At 33.1% G+C, this 21,253-nt stretch overlaps 1 protein-coding gene across 1 annotated transcript; it reads left to right on the forward strand.

The window, feature by feature from the left end:
* The first annotated feature begins 4,471 nt into the window (after positions 1–4,471).
* On the forward strand, positions 4,472–14,247 carry RAD50 (DNA repair-recombination protein (RAD50)). The gene is made up of 27 exons (XM_079008076.1): positions 4,472–4,815; positions 5,056–5,142; positions 5,494–5,661; positions 5,892–6,067; positions 6,186–6,300; positions 6,376–6,604; positions 8,076–8,254; positions 8,371–8,541; positions 9,014–9,118; positions 9,195–9,302; positions 9,368–9,579; positions 9,651–9,743; positions 9,830–9,957; positions 10,462–10,576; positions 10,665–10,794; positions 10,883–11,092; positions 11,168–11,376; positions 11,493–11,694; positions 11,774–11,943; positions 12,025–12,340; positions 12,591–12,716; positions 12,817–12,869; positions 12,981–13,131; positions 13,256–13,318; positions 13,394–13,527; positions 13,649–13,777; positions 13,954–14,247. The coding sequence occupies exons 1-27, from the start codon at positions 4,693–4,695 to the stop codon at positions 13,991–13,993; spliced, it is 3,942 nt and encodes a 1,313-aa protein (XP_078864202.1). The 5' UTR covers positions 4,472–4,692; the 3' UTR covers positions 13,994–14,247.
* The last annotated feature ends 7,006 nt before the right edge of the window (positions 14,248–21,253 follow it).

The raw sequence follows: 21,253 nt of genomic DNA on the forward strand, positions 1-21,253 counted from the left end.
GGATCTCGAACTCCATCGAACACCCGATGCTTCATATTATCGAAGTCCCGGTACTAGAAGGCTCTTTCTCCATGAACCCCAATGGTTGTAACAGTCGTGGTAGTTGCAACAACAACAGCTTCAGAAAGTGCCGCATAACGATCATCAAAAAGCTCAATCATGGCAGTCTTGATAGACCAAACGACTCTGGTATCGATCCACGAACAATAGTAACAACCTCAACAGAAATCAACTCTCTAATCTGATCCCCTCGTGAGCACTATACTAAAAATAAACCACAAAATATCAGACAAGGCGCATTTCATACCATACGAGCTTTTCTAAATAATGAAATCCTAGGGGTTGTGATTTCCCTGCTATGTGTACGGGTCCTGTGCTTCCGGTAGTACAGGCCCATACTACCTTCCACACCTATTCGTATTTGTCTCAGAAGATCATCACAATAACCCTAACAACACACACTAGAATATGCAAACATCCTATTCTCACTCCCTAGATAAAGGTTAGACATTCCTTAACTGGTCAGTTGCTCACACGTAACCCATCCATGAAACTTCCACCAACCCTGCAGCACTCACGTATGCTAATCATACATAACACTGGATCCTATAGACAGTCGAAATCTTAATTCTACCCTAATCCCCTCATCAAACAAGAACAAGAAATAAGGCCAAACCAAACATTCCCAGGCTATAGAATCTTTGTCATGTTCAACTATGATGCATACACTAGGCAACTACAGTAATGATGTCAATTCCATACAATAAATAATTATAGGCTATCAGGTATCACATATCAACAAATTCTATCATGCAATTCCTGGAGATCCCTAGCCTACCACTAGCATTTTGCTCTAACATAAACATAATATCAATAACAATGTGGGTAACTTGGGTATACTTTCTTGCTCCGGCTGATCGTACACATCGCATCCTTCCTTGGTTACTTTTGAAAACAATTTTGAAAACTAGTTTAAAACTTTTGCACTTACCTAGTTTGAGTCTTGATTCACACGAATGTTCATCCAATTCTCTCAAACCAAGGCTCTGAGAATCTTTTGCACTTCCCAAATCTTTTTTTCCTATGAACTTTGACCAATAGACTCATAAATGCTTAGTTTAATTTAGTAGAGTTCACCTCTGGAATCATCTTAACCTAGTAAAATACAACAAAAACACTTAAAATTTTGAGTTAATATTGTTAATAAAAAGAATGGATGGTTTACTTTACTAACGATGTATTGGGTTAAATCCATTTTAGTCGAATTAGCTAGAAAATGGTTTTCTTTGACAACACACTTAGTACCCAGTTGCCCAAATCCAGATCTTCGATGAAACATGAGTCTTATTTCAAAAGGAAAGTCGAATCATGTAAAATCACCGGCATTTTCCCCAACAATTTTCACTTCCTTTTTCTCCTTTCATTTCTTCTATTTGAGATCATATGTTTTCCATCGCCTCTATACTTAGCTTCAATTGGTGCATGATTAACGATTCTTCACCTAAAATTGTTTCAGAAAATATGAAAAATAAAAACTCTATGCATATGTATAATCAGCAACCCAAAGTTACCAATGATGTCTGTATTGTTCTTAACCATTAGAAAAAACCTACTTTCGGGGGGGGGGGGGGGAAGACAACAAACATTCAATATTGGATTTACCAGTTCCCTTGTTGGTCTTGTAACGATGAAGAATTGGTCGGGTTTTTTTTGATAAAAAGAATACCCATATATAGAAATCACCTGATCTAATGTTTATGATGCTCGTGGTTGTGGCATGATGGTGGTGGTGGAAACTGTATAACAATTAGCATGGTGATCAATATGATGGTAGCGTCGATGGTGAAGGTTGATTTGGGTGTCAAAAATTTAGAGAGGCGTAGAAGGAATGAATTCCATGAGAGAGAGCCTGAGAGGGCTTTGTTCAAAATGAAGACACCGAACCGTGGTTGTATGATTTGCGTCTGTGAGTTAACATTTTCCAAATGGAGTGTGAATTCTCAACACTCGAGACAAGTATTTCCATGTACTCCGCTGAAAACCCTTCTCCTTCTACTTATTGGCATCGTCTTTGGAGATGAAACTTCTTAGAGAGGGAGATGCATAATGGACGAGCTTGTCGTTCATTTCAAAACCACATTATAGAGAACTATTGGAGCGATTTGACCTTATCAGCAGTGAGCGACATTTGCAATGGTGTTCACCGTGTGGCAACATCGGTGGTGGTTCGGTGCAATGTTGAAGACAGAGGTTTTCTAGGGTTTTTTTAGGAGAGGTGGGGTACATACGATAAAGACTAAAGAGAAAGAGATATGTTCTTGAAAAACAGTGAGCATGTATGTACCTCATTTTCAAACCCATACCACCATCCTTTTCCTTTGATAAAATAAAATACCTAAATTACCCTTGATAGTCCTGTAGAATGAATTGACCTTAGGAACAGTGTTTAACATTTTGTAAAATGTTAGTGTTTATAATAACATCGACCCATTATTCACTAGGTAGGTAAAAGTGTACTATGCGAATTTATGAAAACAACTCTTTCATTGTTCCCTCTTACGCCTAGTTCCCGAGTGTAACAAAATAAACGAAAAGAAGAGAAAAGAAAGTCAGGAGAGAAAAGAAGAGAAAGGAAAGGAAAACAAAATTTTCTTTTGTGTTCCCGAGTTGGAGAGAAGCGGAAGGGAAATTAATTATTTTGTTATTTCTTTCAAAATCCTCCCAAATCGAAAGAAAATTTAGGAGGGAAAGTGATCATTTTATTTTCCCCCACTTCCTTCCTTTAATGAAACTCGGGAACTCCAATTTCTTTTATTTTCTTCTCATTTCCACCCATTTTCTTTCTTTTCTCTCGTTAATTTGATCTCGGGAACAGAGTGTTAGTGTCGTACCATTTTATGTATGCAAAACCTGTAACAATCACTTGCTATTGGGTGAGGCCTTGCCCATCATCACCTCTCATATTTTTGCAAGACTTTTTCATGGGACCTGCCACCCATTCGATGAAATACCTAGGAGAACTCAAAGCTTTTGTGTTGTTTTTTATTTTATTTTATGTTGAGTTATGTAAAGTGAAACCTGATTTTAGAATCTCCCAATTTCCACGTCTCTTATTATAGCTTGTACACGAGGACATTATTCTTCTTCTTTGACACTTGGGAAAAAGCCTTGTAGATCAATTCCTACTCTTTAATTTAAAGAAAGCCACATAAACTAAGTGTAACCATGAAGTTGGGATGGATTTTGATCTTTCCTCTATTTGAGAGGTAAACCAACATTTTAGTGATCTATTGTGGAAAAAAATTAGTGACCATATCGAACAAATTACAAGATTTTATTGTGCTATAGCAACATTTTTCCATTTTACAAAGTGGCTAGATTTGATAAAATAATTATTACAGACTATTCTAAAAACTTTACGTAGGGACTCTATTCATAATTTACATGCCATCCAAATTTTAATGTCCCTTTGTAAAGGTCGTATGTATGCTCCACCAGCTACAACGTTGTCAGCCACAATAGCCAACAAATTCAAAATAATATTATATTAAAATCCGATTAACCAATCAATTTGAAGTCTTTAATAAATCTAGGATCATCAACTTTTATAATCAAGGTGATGAACGATACATTAAACCTATTGATAAAATAATACTTCGTCTCACCAAGTTCGTTCACCATCCGAACAATACAGGGCTCGAGGTAGTATCTTTTAATTAACGTGAAAGAAAACTTGAATCAAGCATATATTGTGTTGGGCCATCGACCAAGTTTGGAACCGATGACTAGACCTTATAGTCGTAATCCGAACACCATCAAACTTACAAAACATTTCTTTATAAAAGAAATGTCATTGATTTCTATATTTTAAATTCCTTTTTCTAAATATCTTTTTCCCGATGGAGAGTTATCATAACAAAGCCCATTATCAATCATGAACCTGACAATTTGTGGCCCCCTTGGTCTCCGATTTTCATATATATATATATAATATTTTTGGCCCTTCAAAATAAATGTCCAAGCTCCGTCACTCTCACCCACATGAACACTTTTTCACCCTTTTCTTCAATCCTTTATAGTTTCCTTTAATATTTTAAGCTTATTCTTGAACTTCACAAATCGCCAAAAACCACTCATATTGTGCTCTATGTTCGATTCAGCCCACCCTTCCTAGACCATATCACCAAAGTCTTCACAATCCACCCAAGATTTGTACAATTTAATTTGGTCATTATTATTTAAAGCATTAAAGAAGTTGCAAAATGCCCCTATAAATATCGAAGACCATATTTTTCAATATTATGAAATTTACAACTAACAAATTACGATATTGGTGATTCCTAATGTAAGATTGTGCGACTATTTTTGTTAGACAATTCGTAATGTAATAAATAAAAAAAACTCGCGGACCAATATCATGTACAACAAGCCAACAACTGCTTACAACTATAAATAAGTAAAATCGAGAATTTTTTAAAAATAGTCAAACACCCGCTTCCTTCACCGGAACTCCTAAACCCTACCACCACCTTCAACCTCCACCACTCTTCGCCGGCGTAGTGAACTCAATCTATTGAATCACACACTCGGATGCCCTATCATGTGCTCGTGTAGTATCCTCTGTTGATTCATCTCTACTAGTGAAGCCGTAAATCAATCAGAAAGAGGGAAAGCGAAAAGAAGGGTTTCAAAATGAGTACGGTGGACAAGATGTTGATAAAAGGCATCCGAAGTTTCGACCCGGAGAACCGAAACGTCATCACCTTTTACAAGCCGTTAACGCTCATCGTTGGTGCTAACGGCGCCGGAAAAACTGTAATACATTTTCTTCTACTTCAACGCCTCCGTATCTTCCCCTCTCGAACTGGCTTAATTTGTCTAGTTCTTAGTTGATAGAGTGATTGGAACCTTTATACGTCATACTCTTTGTATTTAACTTACCGGTTGATGTGTTTTAGTTATTTACTAAGTAGGGTTCATCGGAAGTTATGTGTACTTATGCTGAAGTGTGCTTGTTGGTGATGTTCGTTTATAACATGTTGGTTTGGTTTACAGACTATTATTGAGTGCTTAAAGCTATCCTGTACCGGTGAATTGCCACCAAATGCTAGGTCTGGTCAGAGTTTCATCCATGATCCCAAGGTTTCTCTCTTTCTATTTGTCTCTATGCATACACAAACATGTTTATTAATGCTGGATTCATGTATGTTTTTTTTGTAAGCTGGGTTTCAAGCTGTCTGATGGTTTCAAAATTGACTAACAAGCGAATTTTTAATCAAATCCAACATACCGAAAGCTTAGCAAAGGCATCATATACAACCTTTTAACATGAAAACTTTGTATTCATTGTTTGTTTGAAAAGAGAAATGAGAATAGCCTGAAGATGGTTTGAAGCTATGCTAAATGGGCCTTGAAATGCTTATATACTTATGTAGGTGTGTGTGGTTAATGGTTATGAAATGGTTTTAAGTGGATGAAATGGGGTGGTTGTAGGTTGCAGGGGAAACAGAAACGAAGGCCCAAATAAAGCTACGTTTCAAGACAGCAGCAGGTAAAGACGTGGTGTGTATAAGATCATTCCAGTTGACTCAGAAGGCTTCAAAGATGGAGTACAAGGCAATCGAGAGTGTTTTGCAGACAATAAACCCTAACACTGGAGAGGTACTTTAAATGATCCCTTAACACTTGGAACTGTAGCTGTGTATCTTCATAACTGTTTTAAGGTCTTTATTTGCTAGATTTTAGTCAACCATGTCATTTACTAACGTATTGTTCAACTTCCTCAAAGTTGCTTACTAGTAGAATTTATTTTGGTGTTATGAACCACAGCTGGTACATGTATGTTGATAATTATATGCTCAAAACAATCTTTTATTGTTGTGTAAATGCAGAAAGTTTGCCTTAGCTATCGTTGTGCAGACATGGATCGTGAAATTCCTGCTCTTATGGGTGTCTCTAAAGCCATTCTTGAAAATGTCATATTTGTACACCAAGATGAGGCCAATTGGCCACTACAAGATTCTTCGACTTTGAAAAAGAAGTTTGATGACATTTTCTCAGCTACAAGGTACTTCCTTGAATTACATGTTTCTAACTTGGCTCTTTGTTTTCATTGTTACTACAACTGTTATCTTGAGTAAATAGTAATGATTTACACCTCTTTTTGTTGTAAATTCCGTGTAAAGATATACAAAGGCATTGGAGATTATTAAAAAGCTTCACAAGGATCAGGCTCAAGAGATTAAGCTTTCTCAGAAGGATTTAGAGAAGCTTCAAATTTTGAAAGATGCTGCACTCAAGGTTTATATCTCTTCTTCCCATGTTTAAGATAGTCGATTCAATGCAACAAGTTTAGATTTTGGTGTCTTCTTACAGCTTCGACAAAGCATCACTCAAGATCATGAAGAATCAGAAAGACTGGGGAGTAAAATGCAGGACTTGGATAGACATATTCAAGATGTGGATGCCAAAATTCGTCAAACTGAAGCTATACTGAAGGAAAAACGTAAGCTTGACGACCAGGTTGCCACCAAGACTGCTGAAAGAAGTGCTTTGTTTAAGGAGCAACAACAGCGTTTTGAAGATTTAGCAGAAGAGAATGATGGTTTGTAATTTAGCATCTTAATTATATCAGCAATCTCTAAGACCATATCCAACCCATATCACCACACCATTTTTGCACCAATATCGTGTAATATTGAGTGCAAACAGTTATTCATCTCTAACCCAATACACCATTTTTACACCAAAAAGAATATTCCTTTTTTTTTTTTTTTTTTTTTTTTTTTTTTTTTTTTAACTTATATATATATATATATATATATATATATATATATTCTATAATTCTTGTTATATTTATTAGCTTCTAACATTTTTTTTCTTACATCAGTGTAATATATAACATAACATTACAAGTAATAATTTAGTATATATGATTATTACAAAAGTTTTTAATATAGAACATATTAAGTTATTAACATAATATTACAAGTAACAGATATTACATATAAATTATAAAAAAACTAATAAATATAAGGGGAGCTATAGAAAATCTATATAAGTTAGAAAAAAAGGAATATTCTTTTTGGTGTAGAAATGGGTTGGAGAGGAATCACTGTTTGCACCCAATAGTACATGATTTTGATGCAAAAAATGGTGTTATGGGTATTTGTTAGTTTTTTACAAATTTGTCATGCATCTGTTTGATATATAACATAACCTTACAAGTAACAATCCTCCCTAATAATCCTCCCTAATAAATGAAAATAATTTTGCCACATGTCACTCTCTCATTAACTTGGACACATGTCATTTTTTGGTATTTTTGAATACATGTATTTTCCATGTGTCATTTTCTCATTGTTTGTCTTTTCTTAATTAACACATCATATTTATATCTCAATTAATAATTACCTTAATTGAAAATAACCATTAAATTACAATATTACAACTCATATACTATTGAATATGTTTCCTTTTAAATTCAAATTTTAAATTTTAAATTTCAAATTTAAATAAATTTTTGTTTAAACCTTCATATTTAATTTTTTTGTTCTATCCAACCCGTATAACATACGGGTCTCACAACTAGTTTATTATATATGATTATATTAAAGCATCTAATATATACCATAATATTACAAGTAACAAATACTACATATAAAATAGTAAAAGGTATTTAAAATTTTAAATACATTTAAAACATAAAGATTAAATTTAATATATGTGATTAATTAATATCAGTTTAATTTATACCATAATGTTACAAATAACAATTATTGCATTTAAAATATAAGTATCCGTTAAAAGTAACTAGAAATAAAATCAAACTTGAAAGACCAATTTGAACACATGAAAATTCAACACCAAATATGGTGTAAAGGAATAGCTTAATACCAAATTTGGTGCTGTACTATTCCTTAACACCATTTTGGTTCAACAAATGGTGTTGGGTTTGGAGTAAAGTGGTGTAAAAAATGGGATTTGGTGTTGGGTTGGATATGCCCTAATTGGCTCTTTTACGAGTTATAGATTTTCTCTTTGTTTGTTCTAATTATGTGGTAAATATTTAATAGACCCTGATGAAGATTTAAGGAAATGGAATGAACAGTTTAATGCAAGGATAGCAGTTCTTCAAGATAAAATCAAGAAGTCAAATAGGGACATTAAGGACATAGAGACAAAAAGCAATATATCTCAGCAACAAATCAATAAGTACAATGGGGAAGTTGGCAAGCTTAAGAAGGAAGCTGAAGTATCTTCTTCTCCTACACTGATACTGATTTTTTTTTTTTTTTTTTTTTTTTTTTACAATATCCAACCTCCAATTTTGGGCATTGTTACTAATTGGTATTGCTCTTGTTGCCTTAGATTTATGAGTCCTTGAAGAAGGAGAGAGACTCGACAATCCAAGAGCTTTACAGACAACACAATCTGGGTTCTCTTCCAAAAACTCCTTTCAGCAATGATGTTGCTTCAAATCATATAAGTCGCCTAAACTCAAGATTGAAAGATCTTGAGCGTAACTTGGATGAGAAGAAGGTATTTCATCTTATTAATGTCATTAAATAGTAACTGTTTTGTTAAACCATTTTTGTAAAAAGTTCATGGTAAGTTCCACCTAATTACCTCCAACTTTAATATCGTTTCGTTTCTATGAAAACTAAATTCCTTTGGCCTAGTGGTATCATCAATCATGTTTGTTCTTAATTAAGATCTCCCTCCTCAAATGATTGAGGGTTCAAGTCCCGAGGTGGATAAAGGTGTAGCTTAGGAGTAGAATTTAGGGCATATTTATAGCGCACAGGATTTAGAAACTGAAAGTCCTTAAAACCTATGATTCTTGGGAACTGGGTAGTTGAATATTCATTTCCGAAGCCTTTTGGAACTTGATTGTTTGCAATGAATTCTTCACCTTGATCATAATTGTTAGGCTGAGTAGCATCTGTCATTGTATGTTCATCTTTTTTTTTTGTTTTGTAATTCATATAATTTGGAATGATTGTTTTCTCAGAAATCCATGGATGAAGAGCTTAAGGTAGCATGGAATCTTTATGGTGATTCAAGTGACCGATGTAAAGAGGTTGAGGCTGAAAAGCGTGCTAAATTAGAGATACAGGTAATGCATTCTTTAGCAGCTGCTTTATTCTCTTAACATTTGGGTTTCACATTCACTAATTTGTAACATGATGTAGCGTGGCACAATGGCCCGAAAAAAAGAAAAAGAAAACGAGCGTGATAAATTGGAGCGTGATATTTCTGATGACAAAATGCGTCTGATTGATCAGAAAGAAAAGAGCCTGGTAATATACTTCAATTCTCTTACTTTCACATTTCAAGAATTAAATGGGTTATTTGGAATTGGCAGAGTATTGAGGTTGAAAGATTGAGTAAGCAGCTTACCGAAGGAGATTTTGAGACTAAAATACAGAGAAAGGCAGCAGAGGTACAATCTCTTGCAATTGCAGTTAAAAAACTTGTTGATGAGAAAGACGAAATGGCTGCGGATGCAGAAGAGAGATTTTCACTATCTATAAAGAAAAGGGAGTTGGAAAGCCACAAGAAAAAACACAAAAAAATGTAACAAGTCTATGCTCCTCATTTTATTTTATATAAACTCATTGATCATATCAATTTCTTTTGCTTTGTAGTCTAGATGAACACAAGAATAAAATCAAAGGAGTCTTGAAAGGGAGGCTACCTCTGGACAAAGATTTGAAGAAAGAAGTCTCTCAAGCTCTAAGGTTATGTTGTGTTTCCTGTATTTTTTCAATTTTATAAGCTCTAACTCAATTTGTATTGAATTATTGATGATTAGCTTTTAGTGCAGGGCGCTTACAACTGAGTATGATGATTTGAACTCAAAGTCCCGTGAAGCTGACAAAGATGTTAGTGCAATGCAACTAAAAATACAAGATGTCAGCAATAACCTCGCCAAGCTTCACAAAGATAAAGACTGTAAGCCTTCATAAAACCTTTAAAAGTTACATATATATATATCAAAGGAAAATTTCTCCATCAGCACTTAGTTTTGCTTCTAGTGAAATAACAAGTTAAATTAACTATTAATATTAAGTAACGATAGCAGAATGTTTTTTGAAGGAATAAAATCTGTTAAAAGGAATTGTAATTATCATGCTTTTGGTTGGCAAGAAATGGACTGAAATTCAATAATCAAAATTGAGTAGTTGTTAATTGTTTGTTTTTATTTATTTCGTTATATAAAAAACATGTATAATGACGGTTGTTTGGTTTTCTAATAAAAATAAAGAAAGAATGTAATTGATTCCTTCTATATTCCCCTAATAATGGTGAAATCTATTAAGCATGGAATTCAAAGGAATTGAATTACACCAATTTGGCAATAAAACACGCCATGGAATGGAATCTGGAATTCCAATTCCAATTCCCTCGGATTCTGCCAGAATCACTTAGTTGTTAATGATTCCGGTTATATTGCAGCTAGAAGGAGAGTTATTGAGTCAAAGCTTCAAACTCTGGATCATAATTCTGCCAACATTGAATCATATGTCAAAGTCTTGGATGTAGCTAAAGAAAAAAGGGATGTCCACAAAAGGTTCTCTTCTTTCAATTTTTTTTTTCATTTCAGAAACCACTAACTCAAGATATTATTTAATTACTATAATACCCTTGACTTGAGACAGCAAGTACAACATTGCTGATGGTATGCGACAAATGTTTGATCCTTTTGAACGAGTTGCTCGTGCACATCATATCTGCCCTTGCTGTGAGCGTCCTTTCTCAGCTCAAGAAGAAGACGACTTTGTTAAAAAGGTTACTTTTCTTTTGTTAGAAAGAATGAGGTATCAGTTCCATTTGTCCTTTTTACCAAAACACCCCTATTGTTGGATTCAATTTTCAGCAAAGAGTCAAAGCTGCAAGTTCTGCAGATCGTATGAGATCGTTAGCTGTGGAATCATCAGAAGCAGAATCAAACTTCCAACAATTGGAAAAACTTCGATTAATGTACGAAGAATACAACAAAATTTGCAAAGAATCAATTCCCCTTGCAGAGAGGAATTTAGTCGAGCTGAAAGAGGAGCTGGACCAAAAAACTCAAGCTCTTGATGATGTAATCCTTTTTTTTCTTTTTTGATTAAGCCATTATAATAATAAATTGAACTTATTGTTAAAATAAACAATGTAGGTCTTGGGTGTTTTAGCTCAAATAAGTTCTGATAAGGAGTTAGTTGAATCTTTGATGCAACCCGTAGACACGTGTGACAGAATTCTTGGTGAAATACAACAGCTGCAGCAGGAAGTTAATGACTTGGAGGAGAGACTTGATTTGTGTGGGGTAGGTGTCAAATCCAAGGAAGAAATGCAACGTGAGATTCGTACTGCTGAACTTACAAAGTATGATTCTACATATCCAAACTTGATTCGTTAATGGCATAAGGTTTTTTCTTTCATGCATTAAGTTATAACTAAATTCTATGTTGGTTTTAATCTGGTTTAATATAATAATAAAGGGAAAACTCAGAAAGAGAGTTGGAAAAGTTACGAGAGGAAAGAAGGGATCTGGAGCTTAATTTTCAAAGGGTTTCTTCCAGATGGCATCTTGAGCGAGAACAAAAAACCAAATCGGAGATGGCTTTAAAGAATCTAGTGAAGTTGGAAGAGGAGCTTGAGCAAATAGCTGAAGAGTCAAATCAACTTGACATTGAGATGAAGGTAATTTGGTTTTATAAACAAATCAAGTACATTATATTGCTATATTTCTCATTTGTATTATATATATATATGGTTTCAGCATCTACAAGAGTCTGTTGGGCCTTTATCCAAGGAGATGGAAAAATATAGAAGTGCTCATGACAATAAGAAAAAAAAACTCAGCCAAGAATACGAAGAAGAAGCTGAACTGAAAAGAAAGTTTCATCAGGGTGTTGACATGCTTGATAAACTGATCTCCAAGATTGAATGGCAAGTTCCGTGATCCTCGAGGGTAAATCTGTCATTCTTGTTGTTACTGTCTAATGTCTAGTATTCTTGGGTTCCTATCAGGTATGAAAAAGAAAATATCCTGGACAAACTGAAAGATCTGGAAGAAAAGCTGTGTGTAGAAAATTCCAAGCTTGAAAACTACAAAATCAGAAATCAGGAAATTTCAGCTGAAGTGAGCAAAACTGAAAATCTGGTGCTAAATCAAGATAATTTAAGACGGAATATTGAGGACAATCTGAGGTATAGAGAGGTAAAGGCGAAAGTAGATGTGTGTACTCTTGAGATTGAATCCCTGGAGGAAAGAATCCTTGGCATTTCTGCCTCTGAAGCTCATCTTGGAAAGCTTACTAAAGAAAGAGAGAGGCTTCTTTCTGAGGTATGTTTCAGTTATCTACCTACTTCACTTCCATTTGTTTGCATCCTACTTTCCATTTCTTCTTATTAGGACATCACTATAATTGGATGGCTCTTTTAAACTACAATGCTGTATTTCAACATGCTATAATAAACAGATAAAGATCTATGATATTGTGACTATTATTATTATTATTATTATATGCGTATGCATTATAATAGTTTGAAATGGAATCATATATTTGATTCTAAAATTCTGCTTTGTTTTGCAGCTAAACAAGTGCCATGGTACATTGGATGTATATAAGAAGGCTATCTCAAAGAATAAAGTTGATCTTAAAAATCCTGAATATAAAGAAATTGACAAACGGCATTTTGATCAGCTACTCAAGCTCAAGGTGATAATAAATTGTGATTTCCCCTTTTATCAACAAGCTTCTCTTTACTTATCATTGTGCCATGAAGATAATACCTTCTTCTTTTGGTATTTTTTTATAGACTACTGAGATGGCGAACAAGGATCTGAATAAATATTACAATGCACTTGACAAGTGAGTTTTTCTATTCATAGCTTGTTTTTTGTTTCTTGAAGCCATAATATAAATTAGGGTTTAGGGATTGTTATGTTTACTTACTTTGATGTTATTTGATCATCCTAATAGGGCACTCATGCGGTTCCACGCGATGAAAATGGAAGAAATAAATAAAATCATAAGAGAGTTATGGCAGCAAACGTACAGAGGGCAGGATATTGATTACATTAGTATCCATTCAGATGCTGAAGGTGGTGCTACAAGGTCTTATAGCTACAAGGTAAATTCCTAACTTTTTTTTAATATAAAATAAAATTAAATGAAAATATGTTGCTAAGTATATCTCACATTTTATTTTTAACCCAACTCTTAACATTTATGGGTATGGATGATTGTAAGTTCAGGTTGTTATGCAAACTGGTGACGCCGAGCTTGAAATGCGAGGAAGGTGCAGTGCAGGTCAAAAGGTGTGTGCCATCATCTCTAATTGTATTTTGGAATTGAAGGGTAAATCCGTAATTTCACCTTTCATTCGGTCTCAGGTGCTTGCTTCACTTATCATTAGATTGGCATTAGCAGAAACCTTTTGCCTTAACTGTGGAATACTTGCACTTGATGAACCAACCACCAATTTAGATGTTCCAAATGCCGAAAGTCTTGCTGCTGCTCTCGTAAGGTACTTTTTTATTTTTTTTTTCAAAATTTTAACTTTGCTGTAATTGGATTATATATATATATATATATATATATATATATATATATATATATATATATATATATATATGTTTTTTGTCCAGAATAATGGAAGATAGGAAAGGGCAGGAGAATTTTCAGCTGATAGTAATTACTCACGATGAGCGATTCGCTCAACTTATTGGTCAACGCCAGCATGCAGAAAAATACTATCGGGTTGCAAAAGATGACCAGTAAGTCTAAACTATTTTTACCTTTTTTTCTATCATTTTATAGGGTCAAATGAAAAGAAATAGCAATGTGCTTTCATTTTTTTTTGTTTATTATATTCATATACTACTTCTTAATAGAATAATATAAATAAATAATAAAGAAATAATGGATGTACGTTGGTATTTCTTGTTTTCAGCCAGCATAGCATCATTGAGGCCCAGGAGATCTTTGATTGAACCACACGAATGTTTTGGTGGTAATGGGAAACTGTGAAAAGTGAAAAGCATCCAACCATCATGTACTTATATTACTATCATCATTAGAAAAAAAACCCGATGACGTCAGCATGACTAATTTAGTAATGGAGTAGAAATGGGGTAATATAAAAACCCTCCCGACATATTTATCGCATATCAATCATTTTACGTACGATTCTTGTTCAATTCAGAAGGGAGATTTTGAAAAATAAAAACATGTGCTTTTCAATCAACACCCTCTATACGCCACCATGTGCATAGGCCCACCAACATATACTCTCTTTCTAATAATGACAACACCATGTGGTGGTGATTACTGATGATGGCGGTGGTGTAGAGGGCTCTGGTGGTGGGGACCGGTGGTGGTGGTATAGGATCCCTATACGTCCCCCTTTGCAACTTGACATAAATCATTTAGCTCTTAGTCTTAGATCTTATGACTTATGTCCCTCCATGTCTTTTGGCTTTATGCTATCTTATCCTTTCACCTACTTAGTAAATGGTAAAATTTGTCTTTTCGGACAAGTTGGGTAGCAGATCAAACATTTTTTCGTAAAGATTTTTTAATGCCATGTCATTAAAAGGAGAGCTTGTTTATATACGTACTCGTCGAACTGATTTACATTATTCTATTTTTTTTTGTATAAGGTGGGTTAAGGAGGAGAAAGTTTTTTTCAAAATGAAAAATCTTTAAGAAAGCGGAATTTAAAAGCTCTCATAATAAGAAGCTTTCTTGAAAAAAGTGGAATGTAAAAAGCTCTCATAATAATTGAGGGTTTTTTTCAAAATGAAAAATAAGAAAACTTTTATTATGAATTCTCTAAGTAAAAAAAATGTTTGGACCATTTTTAGATTATTCATCAACATTTAGTATCTTATATACCATGATAAATTTTAATAATAGAAAAAATGAAACTATCGCCACTTTTTTTACTTTTTTTTTTCAAGACTACACGAAATAGCAATTATTTATTTATTTATTTTTATTTTTTTTATTAAGAAAAAGAAAACAATTGCTACTTTTCTTCCAAGACATTTCACAAAAAACCATTTATTTTATTTTTTATTAGGGTTTAACATGCGTGTTAGACGATTAACAATGAATAAAAATTCTACAATAAAAAATAATAATTTAATAATACAAAATAATTTATTTTACAATAATTGATGTATATTGATAAGTTTACAATTGTTGTGTATAAATGTATTTAAATTGGTTATTAAATTTAATAATGTTATTTAATTCTTAATTAATGAGAAAAACATAAAAAATATAATGTGCAACTTGACATATTAAATATGAATATAATTATACAAGAAGAAAGAAATAGTTGTTAAAAAACATCTAAAGAAATAAGGATTATGCTTAGGGATTTGAAGTTTAATATGAATTAATAATTAATATTGTTGTTAAATATAATAGAAAAAAATTAATTTCTACGTAGGAAAATCTTAAATGCAAAAACAAAGATATAGATATGAGAAAAGATCGACACATGTACAAATTGTTTAATAGAAGAACAAGTGACAATTTTAAATTATATTTATTAGAAAATAGAAAGGTAGATTTTTTTACAACAAATAATGGTTTCACAAGTGGCTTCTCACAAAAATCAGCGGTTAATTAAGAAAAAAGTAGCACCAAAAAGTATCATTATCCATTTTTGAAACCAAGTTACTGAGACATGTGAAATTAAAACGATTTATGAGTAGATTAAAATTATTGTTTTGAAAAAATTTAAGAAAAAAAAAATGAGAAAACGACTATTTTGTAAAAAAGCTTTAAGGAAAATGTTATCTATTTATTATTTTTAACTATATAGCAATATTATAATATAATTTTTTCTATAAAGTGTTTTTGCTTGGAATTATGTTATAAAAAATTAATTTTATTGGTTTTCAATTCAAATGGATGGTTTTGTTAAATATAGGATGTAGACTCGTTCGATAATTAAAATTACTCGAGTTTCTATTAGGATTAGGCCATTAGAAGTATCAATTAACACACTCCGAGGTGATGAGCTATCAACGTGGTGAGCGGTAAACACCTCACCGACTGATGTGCGGTGGTTCGGTGTCCACCCGAGGGCGACATACCTTCACCACATACAATTCTTCTTCATTCCAATGGTTGTATTCTAACACAGTTATTAGCAACTACTTTTCAGTTAAACACCTCACCGACTGATGTGCGGTGGTTCGGTGTCCACCCGAGGGCGACATACCTTCACCACATACAATTCTTCTTCATTCCAATGGTTATATTCTAACACAGTTATTAGCAACTACTTTTCAATTTTATTTTATTTATTTATGTATTTTTTAAAAATTAACCACTATAACACAATACAACCTAATACTTTATCTCACATAACTAGTATACTTTCTACTATTCATTCAAACAATACACTAAACTTTCCACTACCAAAATGAATACAAATAATCCTCTTACAAAAGTCACTCTAAGGTCCGACTACTAAAATGAATATAAACAATCCTCCTATCAATTTCACCATAATATTCGGTTGAAATAAGTCTAATGTGAGTGGTTAAACAACTCTGGCTCAGTCAGTTTTACACATGGTTCTAAAAAGCGAGTCATGACACGTCTCAAGACGTGCCATGATGTGAGGCGTGACCTGGCCGTTACGAAAACGTCAAAGGCGGATTTGTTAAGCATGTTGCCCAAATAACGTGTCAAGGCGTGCCTTATCGCGTTATTACGAGAGTTTTTTTCAAGACGCGAGTTTTTTCCTTCTAATCGACTTTAAAATAATTGAGTTTTTGTTAACTTTTTGATACTAAATATTAATATAATACTTCTAAAAACTTGATATGTTTGATAAAATTCAATAATTGTATGATTTATCTTTTTTAATTTATATAAAATAGTCACGCATTGAAAAACGTCATGACTCACAAGGTTTGCCATGACTTAACTTTGACTTTGCCGCCAAGCTCAAGCCTCACGTTATTTAAAACCTTGGTTTTACATACTACAACTTGATGCTCCTATTTTTTCACCCCTTTTCACAATTTTACTATAAAAAAATACCACAATATTACTCTATGTCACCCATTAGCACAACCTATTTTCACATTTTTTCGCTCTCCTAAAATATATCCCCGGAAGCCCACCCCAACCAAGCCGGAAATCGTATTGTTCGGGAAACAAAACTTGAGCCGCAGTTCCCTTACCATCCGACCCTAAAGGAAAAGTAAATGGAAAAAACCCGTCTAAAATAGGAAAAGCAGTCCTCAACAATGGACACCAAAAAAAGAAAAAATACTAGCAAAATCATGGAACGACATTTCCAAGGAACCCATGTATGGAAATGCGCAAGAGCAAGAATAATTTTGGCGACACATTACTGAGTGGTTTCACAACGAAATGGGTCTTGGCGAGTACCATTCAAAGCATGAATGTACAACAAAGTTAAATGAACAAAACAATCACAAAGTTCAACAGGGTGTACAAAAGCTTGATGCGCCAAAGAAAAAACCGGAAAAGTGATACAAATGTTTTTGAGATGATGCTTGAAATATTTAAAATTGAAAATAATCGGAAGTCGTTCAAAGTTTTCGATGTTTGAAAAGTTTTTATATGGTCACCAAAAATGAAAAGTTTTACTGAAAAAGAAGCAAAAAATCTGAAACAAGTTTTACAACTTCATCAGATGGTCGTTTCAGGTTTAACTTGAACCAAAATGACGAGTTTGATCTCGGAGAGATAGTCCGCCCAATTGGTAGAGAAAATGCAGAAAAAGAGGGTCTTCGTCTAATGCATTGATATCCAACAAAGGCGATGGCATACGTAAGATGACAAATAGCTTCGAAATATATAATTTGAATAGTCGTTTGCAATTCGAAAAAAAAAGAAATTAACCGAGAGAGAAAAGCACGAGAAGAGAATTGAAAAACACGAAAAGGAAAAAAAATGTCACAACATGTAATTTTTAACGCAAAATATCGATCATCTTTCGGGGAAATGAACTGTGATGAAATTTTAATTGTCGTTTTTATGTATGTAATGGTTTTTAATTAATTAATGAAACATTCCTTTATTATTATTTTAAATATATTTAATAAAAAAAGAAAAAAGTGTGTGAGTGAGATGTGGCAATTTCCTATAAATTAAGGAGTATAAAAGAAAACGAGGTGACAATGATATACAAAAGAAAATAGTAAAGTACCAGCCCTTAAGGCCTTAACAGAACATTGCATGCCCACCATGCGGTTGAAATTTTGTTGTTTTTAGAATGTCATTAGCTAATTTTATTATTTTGAATGATATGTACACATTTCTTGAATCATTAATTTATGTTGAAACTCTAAAGCATGTTCAAAAGATCAAACCTTGCCAACTTGGAAGTATAAAAATTATTTTTCTTTCTACTGTGGTCTCAAATCAAAGTTGGTATAAGGGAGATATTGACAATGACTCCTGATTTGTAGTGTTATGACTTTCTTTGGAAGCTCGCTATCTCGTCATTCACTAAAACTAGCGACAATTGAAGGAATAAAACGTCTGTTCATACAACATGCTTTTGAAACTAGCACATGGAGAAAAAGTTAACTTAAAGCGACCGGTTGTAAAGCTAACTTTTAATGAACAATGTCATAGAAAAATTGGTCCGAATGCACCATATTTGTGGACATAAAATGACTTTAGAAGTAACTTTTTTCCTTAATCCCTGATCATTAGTGTTTTAGGTTGCATTTTAACGACAAAAATTAAAATGGGTATAAATAGTTATATATTAGAATTGAAGAAATTTTGTAATGGGGCTAGAGGTGCACAAAGTAGATAGGTTTTTTTTTTTTTTTTTTTTTTTTGCAAAATTCAACATATGATCTTAATAAGAGTTTTTGAAACGAGCCTTCCTATATTAATAAAAGAATAATTTTGTTTGTACATGTGTCATTCTTCTAAAACTTCGTATTTAATGTTTGCCAAATGCTAATATATTATAGCTCTTTTAAGAGTTTTCCGTATGTAATATTTGCCACGTGTTATTATATTATAGCATGTCACACCCCCGAACCAAACGGCGGAAACGTCCGGGGGGCTCGTGTGACTATAAATTGAAATATCATCACAATAAATATACATGAAACATAACACAATCGTCACCAACATTACATATTACAACTGACATTGTTCACATCAAGTACATTGTTTTACATTATATAATTCGAAAATATAAATTGTATGATAATTTACACATGCATAGAAGAAATCCCAAAATACTCTTGATGGTTCTTCAGCTTAATGATTACCTGAGAATACAAGTTGTTTTGAAAACGGTCAACATATATAATGTTGGTGAGTTCATAAGCATGTTTGATTGAAAAACTTTGTATCGGTTGCATAACTCAGAAAATCCGATATTTTCTGTAAAATTCTTTGAAAAAGATGTAATGACTATGTATAAATGTATGTGTGATTTTTATTGTAAAATCATGAGTATATGAAAAATCCAAATTCCTTGTATTATATTTGTTATGAGAAAAAAGGTAATGATTAATAGTGTTTCCCCCAGAAAATCCGATATTTTTTGATTTATAAAAGTGTTATAGTTCTTGCATCATTGTATAAATTGTTTTGTATCGACACGGTCGAAGGGTTTAGTCTTCGAAATGTTAAGATGGTATTTGATCTCTATGTGAGTTGTTATAACCATGCATGCTAATGACTAAATTGCATGTCTTGGCATTTTTCCAAACGCCGGTATTTGATCAAGGTTTTATCGCCCTAAACTAGCCTAGTCTAGCTGTAGTGAACAGTTGAGGCGTGGAGGGTCACACAGTATAGATCTATACACAAACTCTCGCTCTCCCTCCAGGAGACTCTGATTATAACTATAGGCTACGGCTATACACTCAGTGATGTTAACCGACAAGTCCCACTAGATCCCCAAATATTTCCACATGAATATGTATAGCGTTGTTGTATGTATTTAGTTTACAAACACTAGTTGATATATGGATGTGAAATGATAAAGCCCAACAAAACATGCAAAAAGGACACTTGTGGCCCATTAGACGTGTAAATTGTTTCAAGGCTTGTTAGGCATGCAGAAGGATACTTAAGGCCCATTAAGCATACAATGAATAATTTAGGCCCAATTATCATGTAAAAGGGCCACTAAGGCCCAATAAACATGTAAAGGATAATTTAAACCCATTAAGCATGTAATTGGGTTACAAAAGCCCAATAAACATGAAATGAATATATTGGGCCCATTAATCATGCAAACGGATCACGAAGGCCCAATAAGCATGTATAGGAAGCAGTAGGCCCAATGTTCACACTCTTATTGTATTTTGTTTGTTTATTATAAAATGGTTCATTTAGTCGGAAAAATTTATTCATACAGTTATAAAAATTCTAGCGTATTGTTATGATGTTATTTCTAGCGTGATATGTCAAAATTTTGTAATTTGTACATGTCATTTTTATATAAAATGTCATTTTTGGTCCATTTTAATTAAAAATAACATTTTAGTCCATCAGTTTATAAAAATTTGTATTTCGCCCCAAATGTTTAGTAATTTACGTATTTGACCCAAAATACATATTTTGACATTTTCGACCCATTATTGCAGAAAATTACATTTTCAGCCCCTTAATTTCATAAAATGACATTTTCGGCCCATTTTTGCAAAATTAACATGTTTTTGGCCCAAATTTTGTGATAAGTGTCATTTTCATCCCCTAATCTCGTTTCTTGGCTCAAGTTTTGTTTAAATAACATTTCAATCCCCAAATATTTATATATTTGCAATTTTGGGCCTAATAAACCGTGAGGACCACATTAAGGCCCAAAATGCCAAATTGTACACTTTTGACCCTTAGGAAAATATGGTTGTTATAAAAGCTCATTTTTAAGCTAATAATACCCTTTTAGCCCCTATAAAACCGTGGGTATCACTCTTGACCCCAAACTTTTGTTTATTTGCCAAAAATGACTCTTACAAAAGATTTTGTTTTGTTTTTCACAACTTGGGCATTTATGATACTTTTAACTTTGTAATATGATGTCTAGGGTGTTTTTGTTTAAGAATCTCACTTGTTTTTGTTAGAGTCTTATAGATCCATCAAGTTTATCACACAAACACAACAAAAGTCAAGAAAAATCACACATAACATGCATAAATGTATAGATCTACACATAAATACTTGTATTCTCCCCCAAAAACATATAAAAAACAAAAACATATAAAAACCAAAAACAA

Source organism: Lactuca serriola, chromosome 6 (assembly GCF_051521515.1).
Source record: "Lactuca serriola cultivar US96UC23 chromosome 6, Lser_US96UC23_V15, whole genome shotgun sequence".
In the NCBI taxonomy this organism is placed as follows: Eukaryota; Viridiplantae; Streptophyta; class Magnoliopsida; order Asterales; family Asteraceae; genus Lactuca; species Lactuca serriola.